Raw genomic sequence first — 17,685 nt, 5'->3', positions numbered from 1 at the left:
CGGAAGGCATGTCTGAATGACAAAGTTCTCAAGTTTTGCATATGTTCCCTATTTTTTTTTTTTTTTTTTTTCTTGAACCCCACTATTTTACCTCTTAGCCTCTAAGATTCTTATTTTCTCCATAATGTCTGAGCTCTGATTACTATGAATATTCAGTTCGGTTTTTATTTCCTTATCACATTCCTCTAACTCGTTAATATTCATTTTTAGTGATTTTATTTTACTTATATTTTCTCGGATTTGTTCAATATAATATTCTTTATAGCTTTGAAACATATTAATATGAATCTCGTTAATATTGTTAATGTGATCATTATATAAATTGTTTAAGTAAATTATTTCATTTCTTTCTATTAAGTTATAATTATCAATCATTTCATTCATTTCATCTTTCATGTCATGTTCATACTCTTCCAAATATTTTGTGAATAGTTTTTCCATGCTGTCTAATTTCTGCGAGGGTAATGTATAAGTACGAGTCATGCACGTGAACAGTTCGATAGTGAACTGGACTATGCTATAATTACGAATGCCTTATCTGTTCCTGTCATGTAAAGCACAGAATACGACCATTTACTACTCTTACTATTCAGAAGACGGTGGAGCAATCACCACGTCATTTTTTTATTACTGTGGGGATGTATTTCATCGGTTGGGGGGAATTTCCTCGGACGCATCATTTCGCATATGTATATATATATGTATACATATATATATATATATATATATATACATATATGCAAGCATGGGAGTACGTCTATTGGAACCTAGACAGAGGCACGTAATTGGACAAGCCCATTTGCACATTCGCCCCCGGACTAGCTAAATGGCTAATAAGTTCCCCAACTAGCAACTCCCCTATGTGTACAAATACAAACACACATATCGATATGTTAACGACGCAAGAATAAGTGTCACGTCTTATCCTTACCAAATTGAAGGAGGTGTTGAGTTCATCTATATCTTGAAAATTTCTGTTTTTCACATGATCTAAGTTCTGTCTCTCGTCTTCTAAGAAGCTCACCACATTATTCATGGCTTGCTCATGCTTCTGATTAATCATACTTTTTATATCTTCTTTTTCCTTATCCAGCTTTTTCAGTTCTTCTGCATTTTGAAAATTATAAAAAACTGATTTGTTTTTAATTATTTTTTGTTCCTCCTTGTGCTTTTCATCATATTTTTCGCATCCTTCACTGATGAAATATACTTTGCTTTTCAATTCATTGTACTCTTTTTTGAAACACTCGAGTTCATTTTTTTTTTCGTCCTTTGAAAAGGTGAAAAGGGCAACATGAAACGGTTGCTATGCTGCTGTTCCGCTTGTGGCTTTTCTAACACTTTTTTTTTTCATCCATACACATTAGCGCATTGACAAATTAGCACAATACATTTGAATTTTTTTTTTTTTTTTTTTTTTTTTTTTAATCTTCAGCTAATTAGCTAGCTAGCTAACCAATCTCCTTTCCAGCAGGTGTTTTTTTTGAACTGTTCTAGTGTATTCCTCCTTTTGGATTTTAATTAAATTTACAAGTTCTTCATTTGACAAGTTCTTCCACTTATTGCCCTTATCTTTGAGGCCTTTTTTGTTTTTGCTTTTTGGCTTATTTTTATTCATTAATGCCAATTATGGGGTTAACTAGGAATTGTTTTGCAATGAACTGGTAATTATTATACAATCAAATGGTAATTATTTTGTCTACTCGAATTTTTTTTTTTTTTTTTTTTTTCCACTCGACTGTTTTTTAATGCCCACAGAACTTACTAATTACTTTGTCTTTATCTGACACTTTGTTTAGCACACCTTTTTCTATGGAACTCACAAATTATTATATTTTCTTTAAGCTTCATTTACATTAATAGAAATAATTTTCCCTCTGTTCATATAAATTGGGGCTCACTGGACGAACGCATTGTCACATAATTGGTCACACTCCATGTATACACATATGTATATATATATATATATATATGTATATATATATATGTATATATATGTACATGCATATGAACATGCGTTTAGGTAGATATATTTATAATACGTATACAAATGTGTGGTCTTTATTTTCACAGGTTCTTTCCATAAACAGAAATGACCAATGATGTGCATAGACGAGTTAGAAAGTCTTATAGAATTTTCAAAATGTTTTCGTGCACACAAAACATGTCTAGGAGAGAAAAAAAAAAAAAATCATAAAAATAAAAAAATAAAAAAATAAAAAACAAAAAACAAAAAGTCAAAAAGTCAAAAAATCAAAAAGACAAAAAATCAAAAAATCAAAAAATAAAAAAAAAAAAAAAAAAAAAAAAAAAAAAAAGAAGTATTTCACTTTGTCATGCGAGAAAATATTCTCCTTTTCGTATTATTTCTTTTTTTCAAATAGGTTTTCCAAATTTTGGTTTGGGTCATTTAGTTTGTCACTCATTTGTCATTTCTTTTTCACACCGCTTTGCCAGTTGTACTTTGCATTTCTTTTAAAAAATATGCATGTACATATAATGCTTTATTTTCCAGGATAATTTAAAAAAAAAAAAAAAAAGTGTGGTCTTTATTTTCACAGGTTCTTTCCATAAACAGAAATGACCAATGATGTGCATAGACGAGTTAGAAAGTCTTATAGAATTTTCAAAATGTTTTCGTGCACACAAAACATGTCTAGGAGAGAAAAAAAAAAAAAATCATAAAAATAAAAAAATAAAAAAATAAAAAACAAAAAACAAAAAGTCAAAAAGTCAAAAAATCAAAAAGTCAAAAAATCAAAAAGTCAAAAAATCAAAAAATCAAAAAAACAAAAAAACAAAAAAACAAAAAAACAAAAAAACAAAAAAACAAAAAAAACTAAAAAACAAAAAAAACAAAACAAAATCATTGAAATCACTAAAATCATTTAAGATCATTAAAAAATATTTGCTTTTATTTTTCTAAACTATTTGAAAAGCATTTCACCTTAATTTAAAGATGCTAAAAGGACAAATAACTTTTGTATCGGCATAAAAAAAAGGAATTGCGAATTTTTTTTCCTTTTTAACATCTTCTATAAATTTGTAATACATATACATAATGTTAGCTCGTGAAGAGAAAATTTCGAAGATATACATATATATATATATTATACATATTGTGCCTTTTTTTTTTTTTTTTTTAATCAACATTAACAATCAGAACGGGCTGCAATGGGTAATATTAAAAACGGAGAAAAACATAGCTGTTTCTATTTATGCACTTATACGTTTGGGTTCTCTTTCTTCGTAAATGACCAGACCCATGCTGGTATTTTTACTGTTTAGATAAAATATTGCTATTAGTCGTCACATTATTAAATACAATCTAATATTATATACATTTCCCTATCTGCATATTTATGTATATGTATTAATTTTTTGCATATAGTAATTATAGTAGAAGTTTTCCTTCAGAGAGAGAAAATTATTTTCTTCTTTTTCTCCGTTGTATAATTTTGTTATAGATTTTCTGGAAAAATATTAACCAATCCATAGCTATGTTTTTGATTCTAAGTTAAATTTTAAAAATTGTAAAATTACCCAGAAAGTGGGAGGCAAAAAAGGGAACAAGAAAGAGGAAAGCGACAGAGAGAAGAAAACGAAAAAGAGAAAAAAAAAAAAAAAAAAAACTATTGAACTTAATTAAACACCCTACGAATATAAACAAATAAACATATCTATATATAAGAATGTATATATATGCATACTTGTGTTTATGTATATACATGTATGTATTACGCATGCATACTCAACAGTACTCTGTATTTACCCCATATTGTACATTTGTCACAAATAACAAGCGAGGTTTTTGTTGGTACAAAATATTAGAGTTTGATTTCTTCCATGAAATATGTTAGAATTAATGTAAATGTTAATTCGGTAGCATTTTTTTTTTTTTTTTTTGCGTCTCTTTTTTTTTTTTGTTTTTTTTTTTTTTTTTTTTTTTTGGCATTTCAAAAGTTTATTTATAACAAAACCGAAAATGGATCATATTCGAAATAGGCTGGAACACTACCAGCCTGACGACAAAACAAAAGCTTTTTGTAGAAAATATATATTTTTTGTAACTTTTTATACTTTTTTTGTTTTAATATTACTTATCTATAGCTTCTTTTCAACCCCATTATCTTTCTATGGGTAATTTCTTCTATTAAATCGATTTTCTTTTGTATTTTTTTTTTTTCCCTTTTTTTGCACTCAGTTGTTTGTATTTTCATGAACATACAGAACGTATTTTCCATTGCTTGTAATTACTTTTACACGTCTTCTTATATTTTTGTAAATATAATACCCCGGATTTTTTTTTTTTTTTTCAGGTGGCTTTTTTTTACAAACCTCTATTTTTGTGTCTTTCCCATAGTTGCATTCATTGGTAAGAAATAAAAAAATAAAAAAAAAAAAGAGAAAAAAGAAAAGAATAGAACGAGTGTCAACAGAAGAATGCAGCTTTGCTACTTTAGACAAAACAGACAAAGACAATTTATAATAGACATTCGCACTTAATCTTTACGATTCTGCACACGTGTTGCAGTTCTGTATGGATATATATACCTATATATATATATATATGCATATATATTTTTTTTTTTTTTCTCGTCTTTCCACATTTAGGCAAATCGTACATACCCTCCCTACTGGTACTGTGGAGAAGAGGCACATAGAACAAAAAAAAAAAAAAAAAAAAATTCTTAGAGATGTATTTAAGAAACCGGAATTAATACTGAGATACACATTGTACAATAAACAACTTAGAAAATAAATTATTCCTTGTTTTCACATTTTTTAGAGATTCTACAATTGGATGCTTTTGGTTTCTAGCATAATTTCCATTTACATAATTATCGAAGGGTATTATTTTCTGACAATGGTGTTAAAACGCGAGAAGTCTTTTTTTTTTTTTTTTTTTTTTTTTCCATTGTGAAATTGTTATTTGTTCGTTTTATTCGTTACTTCATTCGTCACGTTACTCGTCACGTTACTCGTCACTTTACTCTTCACTTTACTCGTCACTTTACTCTTCACTTTACTCGTCACTTTATTTGTCATTTAATTTGTCATTTAATTTGATTTACGTGTATCACCCCTTCAATGCAGCATTTTTACGTACGCTACAGCGGACCTTTCACTAATGATAATTTATGGAATCATAACGTGGACGAACACTGCTTTATGCTGGAAGGCAACTCAGGTGAGAATCTAATGGAAATGCCAAAATGGAAAAAGTTGCAAGTTCGATAAATGGGGCTATACGTAGAAAATAGATATCTTTAAAATCTTAACACTATTTTGTTTTACCTTGTTTTATTTTCTTCAACTTTGTTTTATTTTCTTCAACTTTGTATTATTTTCTTCAAATTTGTTATATTTTCTTCAACTTTGTTTTATTTTCTTCAACTTTGTTTTATTTTCTTCAACTTTGTTTTATTTTCTTCAACTTTGTTTTATTTTCTTCAACTTCGTTTTATTTTCTTCAACTTCGTTTTATTTTCTTCTTATGCACCTCGCGCAGAGCATTTTTGACGGGGTAAGAATGAACAACAGTCTCCTCGATAGCCTAAGTAAGTTTTTATTTTGAAATGTGTCCAAGCAGGAGTAATATTCCTTTTGCAGTGTAAAATTGTACAAATACACATGTCCACTTCTACACAGCGAGTGTTTGCATTTTTGCATGTGTGAAAATACATATGGCTCATTTTTTCACATTTTCCTCCCCCGCTCCCTTGCATTCATTAATCGTAGATCCAAAATCGAGAAACAATAAGGGAAATATTGAGGACAACAAAAAATGGAAATTGAAGAAGAAATTCTTTGGGAAGGGAAAAACAACCAAGGATTCGAATTATGAAGAGGTCTAGGGATAAGAAACGCATTAATACCATACACACGTGTGTGCATGGATGTGTACATATATGTGCGTGAAGTTTTTTTTTTTTTTTTTCTATTTTTTCTTTTTTTCTTAAAAAATTTGCATAATCATATTTCAACTCTAAAACTTTCTACCCCTTCTAACGTCCTATTTTTGTCTTGATTGGCTCTATGCAGTATCTTATACAGCCTTAAATTCTCTGAACATTTATTAAATTAAGTAAGATTTTTATGTGATATATATATATATATATATATTTTTTTTTTTTTTCTTTTTTTGCTGCATTATGTTCTTTTTCGTTTCTGAATTTTCTTTACATGTACTCCGTTATTAAAATGCATATTGATGCATTTTTTATTCTTAAATTTTTTTTTTTTTTTTTTTTTCTCTCTCCTTTTTTTATATGTATAAAAAATTAAAAAAAAAAAAAAAAAAAAACACTTTGTTATCCATTTAGACTAATTAATAAAAACAAACACTTTGCAAATTTTTTGGTTTTTTTTTTTCCATTTTCTTCAAATATGCATATCGAAGAAAGATCATTTAAGAGGGGGAAAAAAAAAAAAAAAAAAAAGGGACCTCTTAATCTAACAATTGTGTAGCACTATAAACATGCAATGATAATAAAAATATAAACATACCGATAAGGGAAAAAATAGACATCATATGCAACAGTGACGATACGAACCCCTAGTGAGACCACCAACCTTCCAAGTATAAAATGTGTTAACATCGATAAGGATTTGTTTGTTCTTCCCACGCGAGCGAGCCATATGTATGCTTGTCTACTTCGCTATATGGCAACGTCTCTTCTGCTTTACTTCTGCACTACTTCTGCACTACTTCTGCACTACTTCTGCTCCACTTCTACACTTCCCTAATTGTGTGAAAAAGTATAGTTAAGAGGCGAATGGCATATGCTATCGAACCCACTGTGCCTCAACCTTGTCCAAAAGATCATGCATTATTCCCCAGCGAACGTCCTGCATTAATCGATTCATATAATAGACATTATGTATGGTCAGTAAAGTTCCCAATAAATTATCATTAATTTTGTAAAGATGATGTAAATACGCCCTCGTGTGATTCAAACAAGTGTAACATGGGCAATTCTTTTCTAAAGGAGTATTATCTAACTTAAAAATTTGTAATTTTATTTTCACATATTCAGTTTTAATAAATCTACATAATTTTTTTTCTATACTTTTAATAGTATCAACTTTACATAAAAAATATCCATGTCTTCCTAACCTCGTTGGAATCACACAATCAAAAGTATCAATTCCTTGTCGCACTCCAAAAAAAATATCCTTAATTTGTCCTATACCCAAGAGGTGTACAGGTTTTCGTTTAACATAACTTTCATTTGAAAATGTATTGCTATCATTTCTATTCAGATATATTGTTCTTTCCTCATTGTCTATTTTTTCACGAGATGATGAATGTATCTCATGTCTAACAAAATCCATAGTTTTTTCTATAACATTATACATCATTTTCTTATCTTTTCCTAGGCATCCACCAATACATAAACCAAAGAATGGCATATTGCAAACTACATGGCAACTCTTTTTTCTCAAATCTCTGTATATACCTCCTTGTATTATTCCATACAAAGCTTGTTTATTGCTATTTCTTTCATCCCATTTGTATTTAGTTTTATATTTCTTATTGTATAAATCATTTAGATAAGCATGATAATTTGGCATATTCATAGCTTTGTGAAATTCTAGCAGACATCTAATATACCACCTATGTGATCTATGCATTGATCGCTCAGTGTATTCTCTTGCTATATGATATGGTGTACATTCGTCTAGCACAACTGCAAAATCACTACCTAGAAGATATTGTGCTTGTATCGAACTTTCAGGTGTCAGCATGTCAACTGATCCGTCATAGTATGATTTATACAATGCTCCCTGTTCATTTATTTTTAAAATGACTTTGCTGCACTTCGGAGGGACCCCTCTATCTGCCTCGTCCGCGCTTACCACGCCTTCTACCTTTTCTACTGCTTTAACTTTGTCAGCATCGGTAACTTTATCAACTTTGTCAACTTTATCAACTTTATCAACTTTGTCAACTTTGTCAACTTTGTCAACTTTATCAACTTTGTCAACTTTGTCAACTTTATCAACTTTATCAACTTTGTCAACTTTGTCAACTTTATCAACTTTGTCAACTTTGTCAACTTTATCAACTTTATCAACTTTGTCAACTCCACTCACGTTTTTCCCCACCCTGGGTGTTTTTTCCCGTGTACAAGTGGATTTCCTTTTGATCTCGTCCGAAACAGAACCAAAGGCCATGCTGAATAGTTGGTATCCCCCAGAGTCTGTCAAAATAGGACCATCCCAATTCATAAATTTGTGCAATCCACCTAGCTGAAAAATGATATGAGGCTTGGGATGAATTAGTAAATGGAAAGTGTTTGCTAAAATAACTTGGGTTCTAGAATTCTTTATAAATCCTATTGGTGTAGATTTCATGCACCCTTTTGTAGCACAGAACAAAAAATTCGGGGTTTCTATTTCTCCTCTCGGGGTTTTTATAATTCCAATTCTACCATGGTTCTTTTTTTCTTGGTACTCTTTCAGCACTGAGAAGCTGAATCCGGGGTAATCGCTGAAGTGGTTCGCCAGACACTTCGGATGGAAGTTACTGTGTCTGTCTGTGTCTCTGCCCACGTGTCTTCCTGCGTGGGAATCCCCAGATGACCAGTAGAGCGGAGTCCTCTTGACCTGCAAAATTGCCTTATAGAGACGGTGTTTCTTCCGTTCCTGGTTCTTATCATAGTAACATCTTCTTATCACCTTAGGGTAATTTTTCTTCAACTGATTCAAGAAACAAATCCTCGAGGTCCCTTTTTTTTCGCACATGGAATGTGTCCCCCATAGGTCCTTTCTATTTATCTTGCTAAACCCATTTGGTACCACTTTCCGTTTGTAATGTTTTTTTTTTGCACTTGAAAAACATTTTAGTCTATTTAACTTACACTCATTTTTAAGACCTTTATTTTTGCATGTCAAGTTAAAAAGTACATTTAAAAATGCATAAGTCAAAAAAATTATATACGTTAATGTTTTCATACAAGCGTGCGTATATGCTTAGGAGAGACTTATTATTTTTTTTTATTTTATTTTTTTTGCAAGGATTAACTCTTTAATTCTTATTTTTCTTCATAATGTTAAAATTATTTTGTTTATTCCTGAGTGCGGGTGCACACACGTGTCCGTGGACATGACCAAATAGAAAAAGCTTGTTTATAAATATGTATTCATGTAAGTACTCATGTACCTATGTATGCACGTACATATGTGTATGTGTATGTGTTTTTTTTTTTTTTTTTTTTTTTTTTTTTTTTTTCGACGGTGTTACTGTGTATAGAGGTGGCTACCACAAGGGTTGGGAAGTTCCATACACAGGAACGAGCAGAGAGAAAGATAAAGAGTAAAAGTTCAAGCCACTTTTAAATGTCTTTCATACTTCGATGATTGCTATCCTTTGGTTGATTTTGCTTTTGACTCCTGATTTTCAAAACGGACAGAGCTTCTTCTCTGGAACTTAAAAAGAATGTTCCACCCTTTTTTATGTATACTTGTCGTTTAGGTTTAAGACAATTCAATTCGTGTAACATTACATCATTTAAATTTTTGTAGTTCAGCTTGTCCACTATATCTTCTTCTTCTTCTTTGCCTTTCGATTTGTTTATACTTGACATGGTGTACAGAATCATAAAAATCGTTTTCTTTCTCTCCAATTTTTTCGTATTTTTTCAGTATGGCTTTATACACTCTTCCCCTCTAGTACTCTCTGGATTCTGTTTCGTCAGGTGCTCTACTTGTGTTATGCTTCTTCCGGTGCTCTACTTGTGTTATGCTTCTTCCGGTGCTCTGCTTTTCTTGTGCTTCTTCTGGTGCTCTGCTTTTCTTGTGCTTCTTCTGGTGCTCTATTCACACTGCATCTCTTACGCTACTCTATTTTATCTTTTTTCTTCTTGAAGTAGTATCCTTTAAATTTACGTATGTGTGAAAAATAGGTAGATAATTTCTCTGCGTTTAAAAAATGAGACAGTGGAAGCATATGACCATAACTTAATTTTTAAGATATGATAAATGGTGGCATTATAAACACAGCATCTATCGGCAGGTATAGGTGCAGCATAGTGGAACTTGATAAATTGGCCAACAAAAAGGGTGAATAGAAAAATGTGTATGTGATAAGAAATGTAAAACAAATATGTGGATGCCAAACTGGCTGAGGTATGCCTTTTTTACAATGGGGATGTATATAGTGCACTTTTGGTGGTAAGGGAATATACATAATATGCATATAAAAAAATGTGACTTGTTTTAAGTGTTTATGACAAGCCATAACCATGTTTGTTTATTTCTTTGCAGTAGGGTAGATTGGTTACATATAAACATCCATCACAAAGATCATTTTATTTATTTATTTTTTTTTTTTTTTCACATTAACACAAGCCCTATGGGTAGTATACACAGCTTAAACGTGGCAGTAAATAAAAAATATAAACATCAATACAATATAATTATGAATGTACGTATGAATTGTAGGTATGCATATGTATATGCAAATACATATATATGTACATTTTTTTTTTTTTTTTTTTTGTCGAACCATTTAAGGATTCCTCTAAAACGGATATATGAATTTTTTTTTTTTTTTTTTAAACCACTTAAATTGTTGCTAAGCGGATTTGAAACAAATTCCTATTGTAATCATTAGCAGATTGTCAAAAAAAAAAAAAAAAAAAAAAAAAAAAAATGTACATATATAATATGCATGTACTTGTATATGTAAAAGTTCAAGGAAAATTTAAAACATTCTGTGACTTCACTTTTACCAACTTTCTAAAAGAAAAAATAAAAAACTATAATTTAATAGGAAGACTAGGGGCAATATATTTTATTTTTTTATTTTATTATTATTTTTTTTTTTTTTCTTTTTTTGAATATAATGTTATTAACAAGAAAATAGCGTTATATTATTGGTTCCGCTCAAGTTTTTTTAATTTCCCCTTACCTTACATTAATCAGCAGGTCTTCACCACGCATGCACTACATTTGGCAATCTAAGTATACACACACACACATATATATATATATATATATATACTACTACCCAAGTGTGCATGTCCATATCTACTTGTGGAAATATGTATATATATAAATACATGCATACGTAGATATGACCATATGCGCACACGACAGTTCTAGGACGTACCTCAGTTTATGTCTGTTCGAAGAATTTAAATAAAAGGAGTATTTTTTTTATTTTTTTTTTTTGACTATTTCTCAAGTTACACAGATATAACAGTTCTCATATTTCCTACATGACCCTTTTGATCAAGTGGAGATTTTTTTTTTTTTTTTTTTTTTCCTTTCCCAATTTACATTGCGCTTCTATATAATAGTAATGCAGATAGATAAATAGGAAAAAAGTGGACCTTCTATTACTATACTTTTTCTGATAAACGAACATTGGAGGAAATAGAAATATTCCTTCTTTAGCATAATTGTGCGTATTTAAGGTTTACTCATAAAAGATATTTACATCTCCTGAACATTCATTCGATTCCTCTGTTACTCTGTGTCTTTACCTGTATCCCCAATTGTACCCGAGTTTGCACCAAAAAAAAATTGCATTCAATTTATATTCCAGTTGAATAACAAAAAGAAAATAGCTCACGCCGACTAAACAATTTTAGTCCATCTTATTCCATCGCAAAGGAAACGGGAAGAAAAAAAAAAAAAAAAAAAAAAAAAAATTAAACAGAATAGAATTAAACAGAATAGAATTAAACAGAATAAAACTAAGCAGAATTAAGCGGAATAAAACTAAGCAGAATTAAGCGGAATAAAACTAAGCAGAATTAAGCGGAATAAAACTAAGCAGAAGTAAGCGGAATAAAACTAAGCAGAAGTAAGCGGAATAAAACTAAGCAGAAGTAAGCGGAATAAAACTAAGCAGAAGTAAGCGGAATAAAACTAAGCAGAAGTAAGCGGAATAAAACTAAGCAGAAGTAAGCGGAATAAAACTAAGCAGAAGTAAGCGGAATAGAATTAAATAAAATGGGCCACCTTTGCAAATCAGGGCTGTCAGTTTGAAGATATCGAATATAGCATAAAATAAACGAAGTTACAAGTTAACAAAAAGATTTCTAGTCAAGGGTCCCCTGACAGCTTCATATCCTAGTGTGTTCCCAGCATTCTTATTAGATAGCTAGACAGATGATCCAAATCACCAAAATTGGTATTGGAAAAACATTGCTCTTATACGCACGGGAAGGATGGTGCGACTTTCCAGGTCTATATTTAAAATTCTGATCCTCACTTATAATATTGTTATGACAAGGATACAATTCTCGCGAAGTGAAGATGTTTGTAAAGGAGCTGAAGAAACTTTGAAAAAATTTGGGGTTACGATAAATAATGCAAAACATGGGGATGCTATACTAATAAGTATAAAAAATTATTACTGCCCTGCATGTTCCAGATATATGGACATTTGGGAAAATTTGGAAAAGGAAATTTCAAATTATGAAAAGCATGTTAGTATGTTTGCTTTCGATTGTTCATGTCACTTATTTGTATCATACTGCAGATTTTTTAATGTTCGTTATTTTCCTACCTTTCGGTTATTATATCCAGTATATGATTATATGGAGAAAAATAAATTTGAGTACAAGTATATAACACCAAAAACACAAATAGCAAATACAATTTATGAAAATGATTTGTTACTAGCATATACAGAAGTTGATAGAGTAAATAACGTGGAACAATTTCAAAGAATGATACAAACTTATTTATGTAAAAATGTTAATTTTAACCATATTGATTTGAAGTCTTGTTATGTAGACTTACCTACAGTAGAATATAATCCTGAATATAATATTTTTATATATACTATTAATCCTTCCATGGATGAAGGAGGAATCGTTGCTAGATCTAACCAATATGCAGTTCAGAGATGGGCACAAAACAATATTAGTAACGATGACATAAAGCATGATATTATAAAGGGAATATTGTTTACTTTAAAGAAGCACATATCTTTAGGGTTAGATGTTGATAGGTCAACTGTTGAACCTTTTCTTGTTATTATTCAGATTGTTTCAGATATGTACCCAGAACTATCCGAATGGTCAGAGAGAATTTATCAAAAGGTCAATTCGCAGGTCTATCCCTTAACATATCAACAGTGGTCAAGCATTGTAAACACTGCTAACGATGACTGTGCTAGCGAGACTAATCCCAGTGTTAGAGCTCTCCTCGTGAGAGATAAGAATGATCTGGAAAATGGAAACCCGCATGAAGAGCCACAAGAACAAGAACAACCACCAAGGGAACATACTAACGAATGCAAACCGTGGGAGAATCCCCAATTCAAAGTGTGCGAAGAGAACTCCATTCTGTGCTCCTATTGGTTACTATATCACAAGATATCAGTGCACTGCCTTGTTCATGACAAAGAAAGATATAATTTTTACCTGAAGGCCATAACGAATTACACGAAAAATTACTTAAACTGCGAAAATTGCATCGAACATTTTGTAAATGCACAAAAATCATGTTACTATGGCTTTTGCAACATCCATTCAGCAGAATCGTTTGTTATTTTTCTATGGAGAATACACAATTCTGTTACCCTGAGGTCCATGTATGAATCGATAGTTCAGGAAGCTCAAATTCAAGAAGTTCAATCTGGAAAGGAAGCAGATAATAAAGTAGAAATCGAAATGAAAAAAAAATTCCTTAATAAAGATATTGTCTTCCCACCTGAGGCAAATTGTAAAAATTGCAGAATGGGTGGTATTGGTTTTACAAAAATTACATCACCTATTATTAACAATATGATAAAAGAAAAATTTATTAGCGATCGAGTTTTTGATGCAATTGATGGGTTTAGTGTTAAAAATGTTTTGAATTATCTGATTAGGATGTATTCCTAGTGTTTTCAAAAAAAAAAAAAAAAAAAAAAAAGATCATCCAATTGTTCAACGCTTATTCCATCCCATAAATTTGTCTCTTATTTTTCTTGCCACTTTATTTGTATAGATATAGAAGAAGGTGAAAAATTACACATTTTGGATAAGTCGTCAATTTTTTTTTTTTTTTTTCTCGCAAACTTTAATTATTTGGGGAAGAATTTGCTTCTCTCCCATTATCTTTTTGCATTATTTCGCACAATTTGTTTTATCCCCTTTTCCCCATCATTTTTACATATACCTTTTAAATTACTATTTATTTATTTTTATTCATTTATTTTTATTATTTTTTTTATTATTTTTTTTATTATTTTTTTTATTATTTTTTTTATTATTTTTTTTTTTTTTTTGTCACACGTGTATGGGTTACATTGTACATGTTCTTTAATTCCATGTATACCCATTTTCCCAACCCTTTTTTTTCTTTTTTTTACCAGTTGTAATGAGAGAAAGAAGAAAGGGATCTTTTCGAGTAACAAATGGGTAAAGTTAACAAGATATATAGTGAAGAATATGTGTTTTTTTTTTTTTTTTTTTTATTTTTATTGTGTACCACCTGAATTATCACCTCCATCCGTTCATGCAAGAGTATTAATATATGCATGTATAAGACATATAATCAATCTATGATTGCGTGTTGGTTTTCATCCCTCCATCTTTCTCTCTCACTCTTTTTTTTTTTTTTTTTTTTTTTTTTTCTTTTAAGACACGGGCAACGAATATTCATATTCATGTAGCATTAGAACATTACATATGTTTGCTTAATTCTATATGAATTATTTTTTGTGATTTCATTTAATTTTATCTCTTTCCTTTTATTCAATTTTTAATTACTCACAAATATATTTGTGGTAAAAATTATTTTCCCTTATCATTTGAATGGCCCTTATAAATGCATCAAACATTAGTGTTCATAACTATTGTGCCTGTTTTTAATTTGTTTTTGTTTTTTACGATTAGTTTGGATGTAAATGATTAACTACGTGTACGTGTAAAGATAGATAAAAAAAATTAACAAAAAAAAAAAAAAAAAAAAAAAAAAAAAATTAAATACAATAATGCAAAAAGCGAGGTTTATATGAATGGACAAAGAGGACTTTTCCTCCAAATGGGTATTTGCACAATGATCAGACACGCAATGATGCGGCCGAAAAAAAAAAAAAATATATAAATAAAAATACGTAAAAATATGTAAAAATATGTAAAAATTAGTAAAAATAAATAAAAGGCATATACGCCAAACCATCTACGAAACAAAAAGACAAGTGCAGAAATGAACGGAAAAAGATAAAAAAGCACATATAAAAAAAAAAAAAAAAAAAGAAAGGGAGAAATATTCATTTCATTCCTTTACTTATTTTGCTTAAACTGAATATTAAAAGAACCATCATTGTTTGGATTTTTTTGCACTTCAAAATTATCAAGTGATAAACCAACTTTTCCTAATAGTAAATTTCCAAAGTCTTTTAATTTTCCCACCATTTCTTCCTTTTCTTTGTTTAATTGTTGTTCCGCTAGGATCTTTAATTTTTTTTGTTTCATTTCATAATTCGCTAGTAAAGAAGAATCCATAGATATAGCTTTATTTAAATCGTTAGATGCATTATTGTATTTTTCCAGTTGTTCGTAAGCATTGCTTCTACGTATGTAGGATTTCACATAATTCTCATTACAATTAATTGATTTATTGCAATCTTCAACCACCTCATTCCACTTTTTTAGACACAAATTGCACGCCGCCCTATTAGAATACAGTATCGATTTTATATTCTTTTCTTTACATTTTTTTAAAGCATTATTATAGTAAAATATGGCCTTCGTATATTCCCCTTTTTTAAAGTATTCATTTCCTGATTCCTTTATTTCCTCAACGCTTTTGTTTTTTATTTCAGAATTCATCATAGAGCCTTTCCTTTCCCGGTAAAATGTACCACCATCACGGTAGCCGTTATTGTCTTCCTCATCATCATCATCCACGTCATCATCATCCATCTCATCATCATCCATCTCATCATCATCCACCTCATCATCATCCATCTCATCATCATCCATCTCATCATCATCCACCTCATCATCATCATCATCGCCCAGCTTGCTACTGGGACTGTTATCGCTCATAACAGATGAACTTCTTCCACTTGCAGAATCATCACTTCTACCGGATTCATAATCATTATAGCTAGTATTCTCAGAGTTATCAGCTTCTCTAGATGAACTTAAATACGAACTAGAATTCTGATTATCTTCCTTGGTTAAGCAATTATCACTATAATAATTTCTCAAGTGTGTGTTCATTTCTTCCTTATCTACTTTTTCATTTGTGCTTTCTCCCTTTGTATTACTCTTTTTCTCCTTTATGAATAAGTAACTTGACTTACTCACATCATCTAACTGATTAGTCTTGGTTTTGTGATTATCCACCTTATTGTTCATATTTTTTTCAACATGGGATTCACTTTGTTTTACTTCTTCCTCCATATACTTCATTCCACATGTGTACGAGGTCATTTTGTTAAATGTATTATTTTCCTTTTGTCTAATATCTCCTTCTTCTACATCTTGTACTACTTCCCTATCATTGGACCCGTTCTTAACATTTTCAGAACTTGCATTTATAAGACTACATGAATTGTAGCTGACATTTTCTTCTGTCATCTGAAATTTCTCTTTTTCGCTGTAATGTGCAATTCTTTCAAGTGAACTTTCATCAGCTCTAGTTTCTTCAGTTTGACTCTCATCCATTAGGAGATTTTTTTCCGTGGATTCTTCTATCCTCATTTTGGGTGTTTCTTCGAGTGACTCTCCTGGTGGAGAATCGAATTCTAATCCAATTGGGGATTCCCGTTTTGTCTGTTCATCCACATGGTTACTAGACATATGGAGGGTACTATCTACTTCAAATGTCATCCCTGCTAATGTGTCTGAATTGATTTTCTTTTCACTAGTAACCAGTTTGATAGAATCCGTTCCATGATTCCTTGAGGCCACATCTAAGCAGCTGCCATGGGGGTGATCATAAAACGGTATACTATTTTCCATTTTGACAAATTTTCTTTTAAATATATTTTTTTTTTCACTTGACACAGAATCACAGTTTTTTTCGTCTTGCTTGTTTATGCTAGCTAAGTCATCCTTTTCTAATAATAAATAATTTTTTTTTTTTTTTCTATTTTCCACAATTTTTAGATATATCCAAGTGCCTATAATCGAAATAAAAAGAGTAAAGGCATAGAGCAACATTTTCCCTTATAGTATTTATTTTCATTCGTTTTGTTTTGCAATGTATTGTGTTGCAATGTATTGTGTTGTAATGTATTGTGTTGTAATGTATTATGTGTATGTGTTTTATTTTTCCAAAGGACTAAGAAAATGAGCAAAATGAGTAGTAAAACTAGGGAGGGCGGGGGTACAAGGGACATATAAAATTACACATTGTGAAAAAATGAGAAAAAAAAAAAAGAGAAATAAAAAAATGTACACGACTAAATGGGGCGTGTACTTTAGGTAAAAGTCAATCTGGACTTAAAATAAAAAAAAATAATTTCACAATTCAGGAATAATTCATAAGGGTGAAGTAAAAATAATCTAATTTATAAAAGTTGGAAAATGAAATTGTCACCCATTTTGTTTATGCTGTGTGTGAACGGGGTGGGGGAAATTAGGCACTCTCCAAAAAAAAAAAAAAAAAAAAAAAAAAAAATATATATCCCAAGAGGCAAAAGCAAGCAAGGAAGCAAAAACAAACAGAAATAACGAATGAAAGAAAGAAGGAAGGAAAGAAGGCAAAAAAAAAAAAAAA

At 30.3% G+C, this 17,685-nt stretch overlaps 6 protein-coding genes across 6 annotated transcripts in view; 2 read left to right on the top strand and 4 right to left on the bottom strand.

Annotated features, from left to right (window-relative positions):
• The window catches only part of PGO_145870 (hypothetical protein, conserved), a gene marked incomplete at both ends in the record, with an annotated part of 2,401 nt that extends 783 nt beyond the window's left edge, over nt 1-1,618 (bottom strand). The window contains 3 exons of the mRNA XM_028690577.1: nt 92-453; nt 932-1,270; nt 1,457-1,618. Of these exons, the coding sequence (XP_028546378.1) occupies nt 92-453; nt 932-1,270; nt 1,457-1,618 (863 nt within the window). The remainder of the gene's footprint in view (nt 1-91; nt 454-931; nt 1,271-1,456) is intronic.
• A 2,367-nt stretch (nt 1,619-3,985) lies between these two features.
• PGO_145860 (hypothetical protein, conserved) lies at nt 3,986-5,858 on the top strand (the record flags this gene model as incomplete). Its single annotated transcript, XM_028690576.1, has 7 exons — nt 3,986-4,140; nt 4,320-4,375; nt 4,615-4,640; nt 4,790-4,851; nt 5,098-5,191; nt 5,513-5,561; nt 5,743-5,858. 7 exons carry the CDS (start codon nt 3,986-3,988, stop codon nt 5,856-5,858), a joined length of 558 nt encoding a protein of 185 aa, XP_028546377.1.
• A 931-nt stretch (nt 5,859-6,789) lies between these two features.
• PGO_145850 (queuine tRNA-ribosyltransferase) lies at nt 6,790-8,961 on the bottom strand (the record flags this gene model as incomplete). The annotated part of the gene is made up of 1 exon (XM_028690575.1): nt 6,790-8,961. The coding sequence occupies one exon, from the start codon at nt 8,959-8,961 to the stop codon at nt 6,790-6,792; it is 2,172 nt and encodes a 723-aa protein (XP_028546376.1).
• A 380-nt stretch (nt 8,962-9,341) lies between these two features.
• PGO_145840 (hypothetical protein, conserved) lies at nt 9,342-9,593 on the bottom strand (the record flags this gene model as incomplete). The annotated part of the gene is made up of 1 exon (XM_028690574.1): nt 9,342-9,593. The coding sequence occupies one exon, from the start codon at nt 9,591-9,593 to the stop codon at nt 9,342-9,344; it is 252 nt and encodes an 83-aa protein (XP_028546375.1).
• A 2,592-nt stretch (nt 9,594-12,185) lies between these two features.
• On the top strand, nt 12,186-13,850 carry PGO_145830 (hypothetical protein, conserved; the record flags this gene model as incomplete). Its single annotated transcript, XM_028690573.1, has 1 exon — nt 12,186-13,850. One exon carries the CDS (start codon nt 12,186-12,188, stop codon nt 13,848-13,850), a length of 1,665 nt encoding a protein of 554 aa, XP_028546374.1.
• Nucleotides 13,851-15,236: 1,386 nt separating this feature from the next.
• PGO_145820 (TPR domain containing protein) lies at nt 15,237-17,126 on the bottom strand (the record flags this gene model as incomplete). Its single annotated transcript, XM_028690572.1, has 1 exon — nt 15,237-17,126. One exon carries the CDS (start codon nt 17,124-17,126, stop codon nt 15,237-15,239), a length of 1,890 nt encoding a protein of 629 aa, XP_028546373.1.
• Nucleotides 17,127-17,685: the final 559 nt, after the last annotated feature.

The sequence above is a fragment of the Plasmodium gonderi genome, assembly GCF_002157705.1.
Source record: "Plasmodium gonderi DNA, contig: Chr14, whole genome shotgun sequence".
NCBI lineage: Eukaryota > Apicomplexa > Aconoidasida > Haemosporida > Plasmodiidae > Plasmodium > Plasmodium gonderi.
Note: the sequence above shows the minus strand (reverse complement) of the source record. Positions and strands in the feature narration are given on the sequence as shown.